General features: G+C 44.2%; 1 protein-coding gene across 11 annotated transcripts in view; it reads left to right on the top strand.

Moving 5' to 3' along the window:
- RBMS3 (RNA binding motif single stranded interacting protein 3) overlaps positions 1–15,209 on the top strand; it is a 1,098,743-nt gene that overhangs the window by 1,014,307 nt on the left and 69,227 nt on the right. For all 11 annotated transcript variants that reach the window (XM_074984403.1, XM_074984401.1, XM_074984402.1 and 8 more), the window contains one exon: positions 335–385. In XM_074984403.1, the coding sequence (XP_074840504.1) occupies positions 335–385 (51 nt within the window). The remainder of the gene's footprint in view (positions 1–334; positions 386–15,209) is intronic.

The following is a 15,209-nucleotide window of genomic DNA, read 5'->3' as shown; positions in this document are numbered from 1 at the left end:
CCAGCTTTTGAAAATTTGACTTAAAAATTTGAGCCTATTGTGCCATTTTTTGGATAACGTGCTTTACTGGATAAAACAGGGGAACATTGACATTGTGCTGCCTTTCAGACTTCCAAACATGGCAGACACATTACTGAATGGGATCTGATTTTTTTCTGTGCCAATAGGATTACAAGACATAAATGCATTTTGTCTCTGACTAGTTCTTCCTGAAATTAGCTCACTATTAATTGTAATCGAGACAGATGCAAAGGATTCCAGCACCTCAATTAACTGAGAGAAGAGAGCTCTGTTTAAAACTGTTTTGTGCTAACGCATGTTGTTTGCTATGCAGGTCCAGAGTACTTCATGGATGCCTCATCCGCCGTATGTTATGCAACCAACAGTAAGTGGCTATTTCCTCTCATTCAAATAAACCTGCATGTAGCAGATCTCTACCTCTGCTGGACAGTACTACAGTACATTATTGGAACAGTTATAAAATCAGTCAGCTGGGTCATTAGAACCTGCTTATTTAAGGAATAGTATTTGTATTCAGTGTGAAGAGAAAATGGATCATATGTTGTCGAGTTTTGTTGATTTTATTAAGGGAATAAAAACCCTTAAGTGTAGCCTCTGAATCATTACTTTGGGGATTGAGAGATAACTACACTCTTGGATATTTTCAGTTGCTTGGATGAACCCATCTGCTACTCTTCCCCTATATGTTTATCCATTCAAAAATGCTTTTTAGCTGACACATATATATACCTGAAAGGATTCTTACTGCATCACTAACATATTCCAAACACTGCAAGAGGCAAAGCACATCTGTCTTAGATTCTCTGCCGAATTTGGGTCTACTCTCTGACATGGTCAGTCAACTCAGTCAACTCTTTTTTTTTTTCCCCGTCTTGGAAAATTTGCTTCCTGCTTCATCAAACAGGGTAAAGTACTCAAACACACATAGCATTATTCATTAAAAATAAGTAGTTCAGCAAGTTTAGTTCCTCTCACAACATACTTTTGGCATTTAAATGCCAGTGAAGTATTCAATGGAGGCAACAAACTGAATATATTGTTTGAATTATGGAGTGTTTTGTTTGTTTGTGTTGTATTTGGCCAACTTTACCGGATATGGATTGATGTGAAATGTGATTGTTGCTTATTCACAGTCAAATATGTTTTCCACATCAACAATTTTGATTTAGCATAAGGAGGGTAAAAGTAATGTGAAAGTACAGAGCAGTGGATTTTTACAATATCTCTGGTTTCCCTCTCATGCATGTATTTTGACTTTGTAATAATAATAATCATTTTATTTATGTGGTGCCTATCTGCTGAAGTATGATATCTTAGGAGTGAACTCTGCTGTCTGTGAAATTGTGGTAGCTTTGTTTTGCTAGCTAAAGTTAGGCATATAGTAGTATGGATATAATTATTACCTGTGGACCATAAACCTGATTTGAAACACCCTTGCTCATTCATCATTGTTGCTCTCCTGGGCAGTCTTTCAGATTTTTCAAGCTTTTCAGTAGTCTGATCATGTGATCAAATGCCTACTCAAAGCTCAACTGAAACAACCAAGTGTATTTTACTTGCATCCAAATGTAGATGCAAACCCATGGCTCCCTGAGGGAAAGAGCACAGAAAGCTCCCACCATGGCTGTGTTTACACTATAGGGAGTTGTGTTGTAGTGAGGTTTTTTTAGATGTGAAATAAGATCTGTTGTCTAACTCTTCACACATGACCATGGAGAATATGAAACATTAGATTCACACACATCAGTGAAACAAGTAACTGTTTGCTAATGTGCGGAAAACTAGCAATCCCTGCAAAATACACAGGATTTACAGAGAAAATCCAAGCACTCACTGATCTGGTTTGAGACCCTTTACTGCATATGACTAGTTGACTTTTATTAAAAAACTGAGAAACTTCATTAAGAAGCAGTTAGGGTGGCTGTACGCACAACATGCCTCACCCAATCCTACTAAAGGAAGGAAGTTTCAAATTAATCCACTTTCTGTCATGCCATCTGCTTGACCACATCCAAACACCCACCTTAATGTCACCACAATGACAACAGACTATGACCTTTCACTCTGCCTTGTTTTTACTCTTCTGCACACAATCCTTCAGCAGATTCTTTCCCCCAAATGCTAATAGTAGTGGGTGTTTGGTGCAGTAGTTGATTGTGTTGGGAGAGGTTAGTTTGGTAAAGGACTTTTGAGTAGAATAAAAGAGGTGAAGCATGGTTGTCATCCTGAAGCAGGTGGAGTTAAATCTATGGTGCAGTGTCTATCAAGTAGGGCAACAGTGGTCGTAATAACGTGTGTGCTTGTTTCCCTTCTTTTGTGTGTTTGTGTTGGTCCTGTTGTGTCTATTGCAACCCTAATGACTTTACATAAAGTTTTTATGGATACATTTCTTAGGTGTTTTTTTTTAAATGTTTAATCTAGAGCAAGCATTAGATAAGAGGGAAATAGAACAAGTTGACAGAGATGCAGGAGGATATTGGTCAACAATGTTGGATTTCCCAGTCAAAATTTCACCCAAAGCCCAAAACCAGTGGTTTCATTATTAAAACTTGATAATGAGAAACCAAATAAACACAATATAGACAATTCAAAGAGCATAAAGATTAGCGTCCCCTGGAACATCACACCAGTTGGCAAGCTGCATTAACAGAAAAACAGAAATTATGCCCTACTTTAAGCCCATTGTAGTTGCAACTCAGACTGTCACCTCCATGAAGTTAAAAACAACAAAACTGGCAACATCTGGCTACATGAAGATTTCAGATTCTCCAGTGAGGTAGTGACACTGGTGACTTTCTGACCCAATTAGCTATTTCTCTCTCCTCTTCGGTTTAGTATATCACATTGTTATCCAAAATGCCATTATTTTACTTGACAACATTGTACAAGATGACTGACTGCAGCAGGAGGGGTACTTTAGGCGGCTGTATAATGTCACATCAGATGCTAGTGCTGTTAAAATTTTACGTTCCCCTTGCTACAGACTGTAGGAACATTTTTATAAGGCTCCATTATTCTTTGTGAGTAAACATAAACATTTTTAAGGAGACTAATTTTTGAGGCAGTTCTAATGCTGATGGTACATACTTTGTGTTAATTATAAACATTCAGTAAATAATGTGACTAGATGATTAATTTTTCATTCTCAGAAGAAAAGTTGGATTTAACATACTGTTTAAGTATAAACATGATGTTGTGCTCCTCACAATAGATGAGCCAGACTCTGTTGCTGTGACTACAATGGAGAGTCTTTATTCAGGAAGCTATATGTGCACACACACTGTCCCGCTTTCTCCCAGGTTCCCAAGCTCACAGACTGAAAGAAACAGCTGTGATGCACAATGTAACAACCCAAAGAATATCTAGCTGCAACTAAGCCATGATGGAATGGATTGTTGACTACATGCAATGCCACCCAACTGTTTACATGGAAAAATGCCAGGAATGTATTTCTAGTTGTTACCGGCCAAATAAGAATAAAGTCTGACTTTACTTTGGAAAGAGAATGGGTAGAAATATTATTTAAAATAACTTGTATTATACATGAATTCTATTAACTGTGCAATTAGCTGCATGGAAATGAATATAAAATAGATTCAACCACTTCTGCTGAATTCAAATAATTAGCACAAATGATATTCACATGCTAGCCAAAAGAAGTCATGTTAAGGAAGTACCCACATCTGTACACCTCCAAAACCCAAGTGAATTTGCCAGCTGGAGATCTGCACAAAATGGGTGCTTTACAAAATGGGATTTGGGTTCCTGAATCAATTAGGTACTTTTAAAATGTTTACCCTAAGCATCCTAAGTGATTTAGGCATTTTTAACATTTTACACTATATAGGCCATGTCTACATGGGCAGCTTCTTTCAACAAAACTGGGTTTTTGTCAACATAACTTGCCGAGCATTTGTGTTAAAGCACTCTGTGGAGAGTTTATCAAGAAAATTCAGCTGTTCAGTCATCAGCATTATCTCTGTTCTCGATCAGGTGTAACTCCTCTCTCGACAGTGTGTGGTTGACGGAGTGCCCATGTAGACACTTCTGTTGATAGAGAGGGCTTCCAGTTCCCCGGGCAACCCTGTGTGCAAGCCATTCTGTAGAGAGAGTGCAGGGCAGTCTGGTTGCTCTTTGTCGACAGAGTGGCTTGCTTTTTTGATCTGCTTTTATGTGTAGGAACTATCTGTCAACAGACATACTGCCAATGTTTCTTTGTCGATAGTGACCTCTGCCTATGTAGCTGTGGCCCGTGTAGCTGTGGCCCATGTGAATGTAATCTCAGTTAGATGGTTGGGTTCACTGCACTATAGTCAACACACAAACAAATCTCAAATGTTCAAGTTGCATTCATTTATCCCCTTTCCTGAATGCCCTACATGTGTTTATCAACTCTGGAGGAAAACGCACTCTGAAAGCATTTTGACAAGGTTGTGTCTGAGTTCTCTTGACAAAACAGTTAATTAATTTATCCCAGAAACTCTGAGTACTCCATTGCTGTCTTGGAATAAAAGTTGAGGGAAAGAGTTGTCAGAGTCTGAATATAGCTGTGTCTACACGTGCACGCTACTTCGAAGTAGCGGCACTAACTTCGAAATAGCGCCCGTCGCGGCTACACGCGTCAGGCGCTATTTCGAAGTTAACTTCGACGTTAGGCAGCGAGACGTCGAAGTCGCTAACCTCATGAGGGGATTGGAATAGCACCCTACTTCGACGTTGAACGTCGAAGTAGGGACCGTGTAGACTATCCGCGTCCTGCAACGTCGAAATTGTGGGGTCCTCCATGGCAGCCATCAGCTGGGGGGTTGAGAGACGCTGTCTCTCCAGCCCGTGTGGGGCTCTATGGTCACCGTGGGCAGCAGCCCTTAGCCCAGGGCTTCTGGCTGCTGCTGCTGCAGCGGGGGATTCATGCTGCATGCACAGGGTCTGCAACTCGTTGTCGGCTCTGTGTATCTTGTGCTGTTTAGTGCAAGTGTGTCTGGGAGGGGCCCTTTAAGGGAGCGGCTGGCTGTTGAGTCCGCCCTGTGACCCTGTCTGCAGCTGTGCCTGGCACCCTTATTTCGATGTGTGCTACTGTGGCGTGTAGACGTTCCCTCGCTGCACCTATTTCGATGTGGTGCTGCACAACGTCGATGTTGAACATCGACGTTGGCAGCCCTGGAGGACGTGTAGACGTTATTCATCGAAATAGCCTATTTCGATGTCGCCACATCGAAATAGGCTACTTCGATGTAGGCTTCACGTGTAGACGTAGCCAATGTGTGGCTAGTGAGTTATCTTGTAGATTTAGAGATTTTGCCATGTAAGTGTGTTTTTGTTGTGTGATACCCTGCTGTCCTTGAACACTCTTTGGTGGCTCATCAAAACTTTGGAAAACATTCCATTTAAAAACTCTGAGAGATGTCTTTCATGCTTCTTTTAGTTATCTATGACATTGGCATATAATTTTTATTATAAGAATATTTGTTTTTAAAAGTTCATGCATTTTTATTACTTGCTCTTCACTAAGGGCCTAATTTGTAGATAACCATGGTAAATAACATACACACGTTCTTTGTGCATGTATCTATTTTTACATTCAAGATCTCTTATATATGCATGAAAAACTAGTAATTAGGGCAAAGTATTCTCTCTCATTCCTATCCGGAGTCAGTTAACCAATGGAAGCGCACATCCTATGGGGATGGGAGGAAAATATGGCAACACGCAGGGGCCGTTTCTACACAGGCCACTTTCTTCAAAAGTGGCATGGTAATACATGGCCTGAAATATGCTAATGAGGCACGGATGCAAATTCCCTGTGCCTCGTTAGCATACGGTCACGTGATTTGGAGTCTGGAAGACCGTTCTTCCGGACTCCAAAACGCCGTGTAGAAGTGCGGCCCCACGGGAGCTTCTGGAAGGAAGTCCTTCTTCCAGAGGCCCCTTCTTCCCAAAAATTTGCGGGAAATTGCTAGTGCAATTGCAGCTAAGCAAGACATACCCATGCAAGCTTTAATCCAGCTAGTGCAGTTACAAATATCAGTGAGGATACAGTAGCGTGGGCTAGCATTGTACATGAGTATATAGGATCCTGCTGCACCCTCCGCAACATCATGGAGGGCGAAGGTGATGCCTTTGTGCAGGGGTGGGCAGCTGTGTCCAACCCCAGGTATCAGCAGCCAACCGTGGCCCCCAAGCACCAGGCCTACTGGAACAGGGTCCATATCAGAGAGGCCTCTGTGAGAGCTTCGCTAACGAGCCCCACCAACCCCCACCCACAGCCACACCTCACCATCCCCTCATACAGCCACCCCTCACCATTCCCACCAGCACCACACCCACACATCAACCCCTACCATCTCTCCACGAACAGTACGGGAGACAGGGATCTGTGGAAAAAATAAACCATTTACTGTTAACTATAACCAAACAACTGTTTCCTGACTCAAAAAATATGTACTGTGGGGGTGGGGGGGGCAACCTATGTACATTGGGGGCCTGACAGGGACCTGAACCTGGAGGAGGGATAGGAGAATCACTGAAGGACAGGGATGGAAAGCAACAAGCCCCGTTGGCCCCAGGATCCCCTGCCTCCCTGGGTTTGGGGTCCACAGTGGGGCTGAGATGGGGCAGGCTGCACGGACAGGTGGGAGGGCTTCAGCAGAGTCGGCCTTGGCAGAGGGCAGCTGTGGGGGCAGCAGAGAGGTTGGCTGGGGCATGGCAGGATGCTCAGCAGGGGGGTGATGTGGTGGGTGAGAAGGCAGGCCACATTCACCATGTGCTGCTGGAGGATGCCAGTTATGCCCTCCAGGTTGTCCAGGAGTCTGTTCCAGGCTGCCCTCCACGAGGCCATGTTGGCCTCCTCCAGCTGAAGGCATCATTCAGCCACCTCGGTCTGTCAGCAGCTAGTGTTGTCATCCCATGACTGCCTCCGAGGTCTCCAGACATGGGCCAGTTGTGGTGCTGCTGGGTGCAGGGTATGCGTGGGCCCTTTCCACCATCTCTGGAGGGCTGTCCAGGATGACAGAAGGCACAGGACTCTCTTGGTGTGGCTTTATGGAGAGACAGACAGCATATCAGTCCCTTGTCATGGCCCCAAGGGCTGTACCCCTCGGGGCAACATTCCCAACCCCTTGGGACACCATCACCTCCCTTGGGGCACCATCCCCCATCCAAAGACATGGAGGCCATGGAGTAGTGCGAGCATGGAGAAGTGTCCTGCCCATGTGGGACGGTCCCTGCGTGCAGTTTGGACCTGCCTAACTCTTGCTGTTCATGTGGCTCATGATGCTGTCCATGGGGATGGGTTCTGAATGTCACCAATGGCCATCGTGGCATGCTGGGGCCCCATGGCCAGCCAGGATGTGTCTAGGTTGAGATCACTGGGCATGTGCGTGGCCCCCTGGCAGCTGTATTGCTCCCACCCCGCACGCTAGGATGCACGTCTCACTGGGTACTTACCAGATGGTCCCTCGCCGAGGTCCAGTGACACCCAGCTCCTGGTTGCCTGGCTCGTTGACTGGGAAGGCACATTGATTATGAGGCCCTCTCATTGCTGAACCCCATCCAGGCTGAACCAGGACCGCACAGTGGTGGAATGAGCCTGGCTCTCTGGTCCCAGATCCTCCTGGGCCTCTGCCTCTGGCTTCTCTGCTGAGGTGTTGAGGGCAACAGGTGGTGGGGAGCTGTCCTGGGGTCCCAGGTTGGCCTGGAGTTCCTGCTAACAGGTGCAGGTTGCGGGACCTGCCCCTGAGTGGCTGGCCTCATCCCGGACCCTGGCATAGCCCTGCTGGAGCTCCTTCATGTTGCTCTGGACTTGTTCTGGAGTCCGCTTGGGGTATCCCCAGGTGGCAAGGCCATGGGCCAGGCAGCTGAAGGCTACAGCATTGCACTGGTTGACCCCCATCTCTCAGAGCACCTGCTCTTCCTTCCAGAGTCCCAGAAGGTCTCTGAGCTCTGGATCAGTCCAGGTGGGAACCCATTTTTTTTCTCAGGCTCTGTCTTCAGCAAATCCTGCAAGGGATCTGGGGGTGGGGCATGGGGCTCTTGGGGCAGGCAGCTGCTGCCCATCATGGCTTTTTGCACTTTTTGCAGGGTTGGTGCAAGCGTGTGCTGAAAGTAGCTCATGGCTGTGCTGCTCACACACTCTCAGCTTCCTCTCACAGGGTTCCTGGGTCTGTACAGCTTTAACAGCAGCTGGACACAGAGCTCATAGAGCCCTACTGCTGTGGGCCAGGGCACCTCTGCGCTCCAGCTGGTCGGCGACATGGAGGACTCCTCTTTCAAAAGAGCAGGCCTTGAAGTGTCTGCATGTCTTCTTTCGAAAGAGTCTTTCGAAAGGGGACCCTCTTCCTAATACATGATCAGGGTATGGATTTCGATTTCTGCACAATGTTCCTTCAAATTCCTTTTGAAAGATCGTGTTTCACATGTAGATGCTCCTCGTGTACTTTCAAAAGAGAGCCAGAAATTCCTAATGTATGTGCGCATGCAGACCCAGCTAGAGTGTTTCCCTTTGTTTTTTTTCTATTTATTCTCATCCCTAAAAAGACTTAATTGTTCTATTAGTACTGGGTTTTCCTAGTCATTCCAGAGGCAATGTAAACTTTAAAGGGATAGACCATTGGTCTAGTTTTTTGCCATAGCTATTTTACAGTGAATTTATGGTAGTGGTAAAATGTAGAAATGTATACAAAATATATAGGCATATAAATTTTTGAAATCAGATCTATAAACTTGAATAGAAAAGATATTTGAAAAATCATATTAACACTAAGCTTGAAAGGAATTTGTTGTGATAGTCAGGAATTTCTGTTTTAGGATAAATAATGTTCAATTAATATTGATTTCTATTTAACAGAAAAGAAGCAACTTTAATTATCAGCTTCATGCTCTCAAGAGTAGTTTTAATACAACTATTTAAAAGGAACAGAATATCTCAGTGTTTTTAAAACAGCATTTTATTAATCAGTAGTTATCTTTTGCAGAATAATGCAAAAGGCACATAATTTTAAGTGAAATTTCTCATTTTGTGGGTGTTGAAGGATTAAATGGTTTTGAAATTCTTCCTGAGTTTAGAAAAATGTCAGAATTAATACTGGGATAATGGATTAATGAACAGGTGGAAGACGATGGGATCAATAGAGTGATAAATTACATAGACACGTGATACAAGCTGATAACATTTTCTTTCAGTTTATCACATCATTGATATTGCATCGTATATCATATGGTGGTTGTATGGCTGGGGAGGTGATGTTGTAAAGCGGAGAATCCCTGTGATGTGTGTGTGCCTCTGTTACGGGGAGCTCCTCTGACCAATACGCTTTCTCTGCAGTCTCTTCTGGCTAACTACAGGACTTTGTAGGCCCTGTCTTTCCCAGTCCAGTTCAGGATACTTTCAGGTAGTTACCTGCTCCCTGGCTTCTCTGCCATGTGCAGTCTCTCAAATGTGCTATCTTTGGCCATCTTTACCCTTGTCAGTCCTGCATGGGGTGGACATCACATCGGAGCCTCTATAACTCATCATCCACCACTCACTGCATCTCCCATACTCTGCCCATAAATTTGTCCCACTAAGACTGATGCAATTATTTCCAATTCCCTGAACATCTGTATTGCCAGTGGTTTATACTATAAATGTGCACAGGTTTGGGGCAATATCCAGGTAGCAGTCTCGGTATCAAGGGATTTTGCTGTAGTTAGAACCCAGGCTGCAATGGCTCCACCAACTGCTAGGATGCAGAGAGGGTGTTCCTACAGAGTCCATCTCTACAGGGGGAAAAAAAAAGGAACCCTGGACTCAATTTGTGATTTTCCCAAATCCTTGCCCTTTGTGCAGCACTCGTTCATTAATTCCAGTGACAGCAGGGCCCTGTGCAACACTGGAGAACTTTGAATCTAGAAAAGCAACATGTACGAGGAACTGCACAGCATAACCCCAGTTTTGATGGAGAGGAGCGTGATGGCACCAAAATAGGGATTTCCAGGACTGGACAGTCAATGCCGGTCTCCCTCAGACTCATAGATTTATTGATAAACTTAGGAAATATTAATTCCTGATAGGGAGGACTCACACCAGTTTCAGCACTGTAATGTGACACAGTTCATTCATTTTAGAACTAAGTTCAGTAATTCAGTGTTCTTTTTTGAATGTGGAATCTTTCCAGGATTTCAATCTAAGAGGATTCTATTATAACTTCAAAATAAATCCCTGAGTCAGAGTGCTGGGACTATTTGTTTATTTGTATCTAGAAACCAGAGCTTGGGAGCCCCTTTGTGGTAGATGTCCCCTGCTTTCATGCTGGTGATAGTTGACTGAACCCTGACTTTGAACGTGGCAGTCCTGAGTTCTGTTCCCATTTCTGCTAGAGATGTGTTGTGTGACCCTTGAGCACACAATTGCTCCCATTTTTTATTTCTTTCCTTTTCCTGACTCATTCAGTGAACTCTTCATGGTCCCTCACTCTGTACTGGACAGTCCCTACCAGAACAAGGACCCGGCTTTGTCGTCCAGTCACTATCATGTTATAGATAGTAATCAGCTGATGACTGATAAAAAAGTACCTTTGCCAAAGAGATGTACAGTAAATCCTCGATTTAAGTGACTAATGGGAAGTGGGGTGTCTATTAATGCTGTAAGTCCATTATGTCGGAATGGTTATACTGTATGATGATGCGCTGATCTTCCCAGTCCATCACTCAGTCCTGTCCTCCATCCCCCATTTTCCTTCTCCTCTCCTGCCCCATTCTTCCCCTCACACCTCCATCTCCATCTCCTAATTACCAAGAAAGGATCCGAATGCCAGTCTGGCTCCTTGAGCTTCTTGCAGCTCTCAGCGCTGCAGCTGCTCCAGCCCCACCGGCTCTGAGCTGCCTGTGCGAATGTAGAGCGTGGTTGCCCCCAGCCTGCCAGTGAGCAGCACCCTCCCACACCATGGCTGCTGCTCAGCGCCATTGCAGGCAGTGGCAGCCAGGCACCAACATGCTCTGCGCACATGGAGCTGGGGGAGGAGAGCTCCTGCGCCCCGCTGCAGCCCCCGCACTCACCGGATCCTCTGGCCCCAGTGACCCCAACCGCTGCAGTGGTCCCTCCAGTCCCAGCAGCCCCAGCTGCTCTGACAGCTGCTTCAGCCCCAGCAGCAGCTCTGCTGAATCTCTGACATTTATTTGGGGGGCTAGGAGGGGCTGGCAGACAGCGTCCGTTATTTCCAAAGTCCATTATATTAGAGTCCGTTAAATCAAGCATTGACTGTACTGCGTCTGAGTCCCCTCTCATGTTAGATAATATGTAAATCAGGAGTAACAGAGGTGCACAGCTATGACACTGGGAACGAGAAAAGAATCATCAGGCACGCAACAGTGAATGAGCTGAATGGACTAGGCATTGACACATGTTTAGTTCTTCGGGGGGAAAAAAAAAAGAGTCCTCAAGTTGCACTGTTACAGAAACACCACATTAATTATAAACTGTTGAGTCACCTCAGTAGTTTGTATTACCTTTTTTACTAATAATTCCTGTCACTATATCTTTTTATATGCCATGTAAATATTCCCTATGGTTTGACAGACTAGCAGCAGGAAACTTGAAAAAAAATACCTGTATAAATTCTCCCATGTTTTCCCGTTGCTTCTGGTTTGTTACAGAAGGTTTGCTGGGACTAGGAGACTTTAGCATTGATTTGTGGGGGGTTTTAAACTTAATTTGATGTACTGTTTGTGAAATTATTTTTGGGGGCAAAAATCAACTTTTTAAAGTACGAAAAACTATTATGTTGTTTGGAAAACATAGGTGAATTCAAACTAAATCCATTACAGTCAATGGATTTAACCTCCGGCAGGGTGGTAGGAAGGATCCAGCTGTTAAACCAACTGAATTTAGTTCTATAATTTCAGTGGAGGTAGGGTAGGGAGCCACAGAGGAGTCAGCAGTGGCAGAACCCAGAGCTGGCCCTGGTAGGGGAACTAATGGGGGTGGTTTTACGTCCTCCCTCCCCTGCTCAGCTGTGTCTTCCATGTTGGCCAGCTCTGGCCAGATCCCTCCCTCCCTTCCTCTGCTCAGTGCAGGTCAGTAGATCCGGGGGACTGGGAATGGAAGAAGGAATGGGTGCATGGGGATAGAGGGGGAATTGGCTCCTCTGCCTGTCTGCTTCTGCCGTGGGCAACAAACACCCCCCAGACAAGGCCCCACAACAGAGCTTGACTCAGGTGGGCTCCCCACTCTGACAGCAGTGCATGGGGCAGGGAGGAGGCAGGGCCTGCTGCTGCTGCTTGATGCACAGGCAAGGAACTGGCAGTGGGTCTTGTGCAGAACAGCTGCTGCGTCCTTGTGCCACTGCTCCCGGCAGTGTAAGAACCCAGGCTGCCTGGAACCAGCAGCAATGTCAGTTCATGGGACGCCCAGAGAAACTGGCACTTAGGCTTTGGCCAGGAGAGCAGGTGTAACATTGAGGGCCACCTGCAGGGAACTTGCTGCCCATTTCCTTCTCCCTGTGGAGGGTTGATGTGAACATTGCTCCTTCCAGCTTAAGAGCCCGTCCCCAGGCACAGCATTTTCCTTGTCCTCATTTGTTCTACAATCCAGGGGTGAAAGTAAGTTAACATTTCTAACTGGTACAAATAATTGTGTGTGTGCTCTTCTTAAAATAGGGGTGACAAAAAGTAGCGTATGACATTATTTGTTAAGGACTGTCTCATTCACGTGCATTGCAGCTCTTGAAGTATAGATTTTGTAACTGAATTTGGAGGAAATGGCTCTTCTAGCTATTTTTGTTGCAGACCCCTCATCTAGCCAAATTAATGCATAATTTTTACATCCCTTTCAGACAACAGCCCACTTGGGAGTTGGAGCCTTGGACCTTTGCACAGATAGTATGGACTCTGCTTTATCAGATAGTCAAGAGATTTGTGTAGGTTAAAGAACAATGCCCTATCAAGGTTGCTCAAGCAAATCTCCCGTTCTTCTAAAATTCAATCATAGACTTTGGATTGCAATGTATTTGTTGGGGAATTGGCCAACAGACTTTAAAATCCTCTCTCTAGAGCTGAAAGACTTTTACTGCATCCTTCAGATTGCTGAATCAGTTCCACTTGTTAACATGATAATCTGCTTTTCTTGAAGATTTCTGGAGCTCTACAACAGAAACTCTTCTGAATGCTACTATGGCATCTTGTGAAAACTGAATTCAGGGTAAACCCATTACATATTGTAAACCCTTAGTTAAGTGCAGTTAATTCGAGCTCCCAGAATTCTTTTTTTCAGTCTCTTGATTTCATTGTGTAATTTTAGTGGATCCATAACTGAAACTTTTCAGAACAGCTGACTTCCCTGAGATGGTGGTCTGAAGGTAATTCACACACCCGGTGAATTTGGAATTGAAGTTTATGGTCAAGAACATACCAATAACTTCTTCCTATAGGACTGGAGAAAGTAGTTGGCCTCTTTTTTACCAAATTCAGAACACAAATATTGCTGTGGTTCTTTCTTCAGGTAAAGATAAAGAGAGAGTGGCTGTTCCATGCCACATGTATTTTGGACTGTGATGTTGTAATTCTACTTGATTTATAGCCTCTTCAGACAGTCTGTTCTTTATTACCACTGCATAGTTTATTTGGTCACTTTCAAGAAAGTAGTCATTGTCTTATTACTGACATGCAATTTTTTCTACCAATACTTTTTAATCTTGATGCACAGCTATTAATGGGAAATGGTTCCACTACAGAGCAATTCAAATTGATTTTGTTTCTAGTTTAGAAATATATTACAGCTGATCCACAGTACATAGAAGTGCTCAGTGGGTTGGGATAAACTGGTCTCATGGTGTATGCAGCTTCTAATGGGAACTCAGTACATTTAGGGGAGCAGTAATTGATTGGTTGGTACTCTGGCTAATTGATATGGCACTGAGTTAGTCAGAGGCTCTCAGATCCATCCAAAACACACGTGATACTGCTTTACTGCATCTTAATGCTGACTGGATAATTCATGTGATAAAAGCAGCCCTGCATAAACAAGACCACTGGAGTTTATCATATTCACCTTTAGCATCAGTTTCATTCCTTCGAGCAAAGCTTCCTGTTGGCGAAGCACTACTCTGCTGCTGGAAAATTTTTTTTTTAAGGATATTCTCAGGTCTTGTTTGTTTTTTTATGGGCTTGGATTCAGTCACAAAGATCCTGTGAGATCAGAAGAATGGAATGAACATGGCCACAGATGTCACTTGAGCTATTTCCACAGCTGGATGCACACCAGCCAGAGTGGGCGGTCTCTTGCAGATGAATTAGTCCACTGAAGTACATGATACAAAACATCTGTTACAATGAGAACAAACACAAAAACATGTGCCTTTGAAGACTGTAATATGGTGGGAGCCACTTGCAACAGCTCTAAATAAGGCAGTGGGCAGCAACAAAACATTTTTATGTTTTCTGTTGCACAAACTGACGCAAAACTAAGTGGCAAAGGTGTTTAGTCAAAATAAAAAAACTTGCTTTTACTGAGTAATGTTCTTTGATTTCTACTATGCTGGTAAAGAGGGAAAAGCCCTTCTGTACTTAATGAATACTATGCCTTGGTACTCTTTAAATGCAGTGGTTTAAAATGACAGCTGAGTAGCTGTAGAAACCTAGTAACGGCATTTGTACAATTGTTATTTTACCACTCTTCTCCATACAGCCACACTGTTTTGTTTCCAGCTGTTTTGCAGTGTAGTAGACAGTTTTCACTGCCACTTTATGACAAACCAAATCCAAACAATGTTTTCTCTTGGAATATCAGCCACTTGATGCCTAGCCAGAGCAGGACCTTGTCCGTCTGAGAAAGATTAGCAGAAATGATCCAAATATTCCCACAGAATTTTGTTCTGAGGTGATTTTTTCTAAGTGCTTGGAGGTAATATGAAAATATCCAGTGCGTTTTTTGGAAAAAAAGAAAAAATAAGGAGAGAGAGAGAGAATGGTGCAGGTACTCAGCTGGCTCCCTACCCTCCACAACCTGGTAATCCCAAGGCTGGGGTTACAGAGGTGTACCAACACAAAACAAGCACTGAAAATGTCAATGGTAAGTATCTCAGGAGCAACCAACATGCTAAACCACAGGGTGATGGCCTGTTCCTATTAAAGTCAATGTCAAACCTCATATTGATGTCAATGGGGCCAGGTTTTTCACCTCCAATTTCTGTAACACACACTAATCTAAGGTTTCTGTC

Source organism: Carettochelys insculpta, chromosome 2 (genome assembly GCF_033958435.1).
Source record: "Carettochelys insculpta isolate YL-2023 chromosome 2, ASM3395843v1, whole genome shotgun sequence".
Lineage (NCBI taxonomy): Eukaryota > Metazoa > Chordata > Testudines > Carettochelyidae > Carettochelys > Carettochelys insculpta.
The sequence above is the reverse complement of the archived record's forward strand: the minus strand, read 5'-3'. Positions and strand labels throughout refer to the sequence as shown.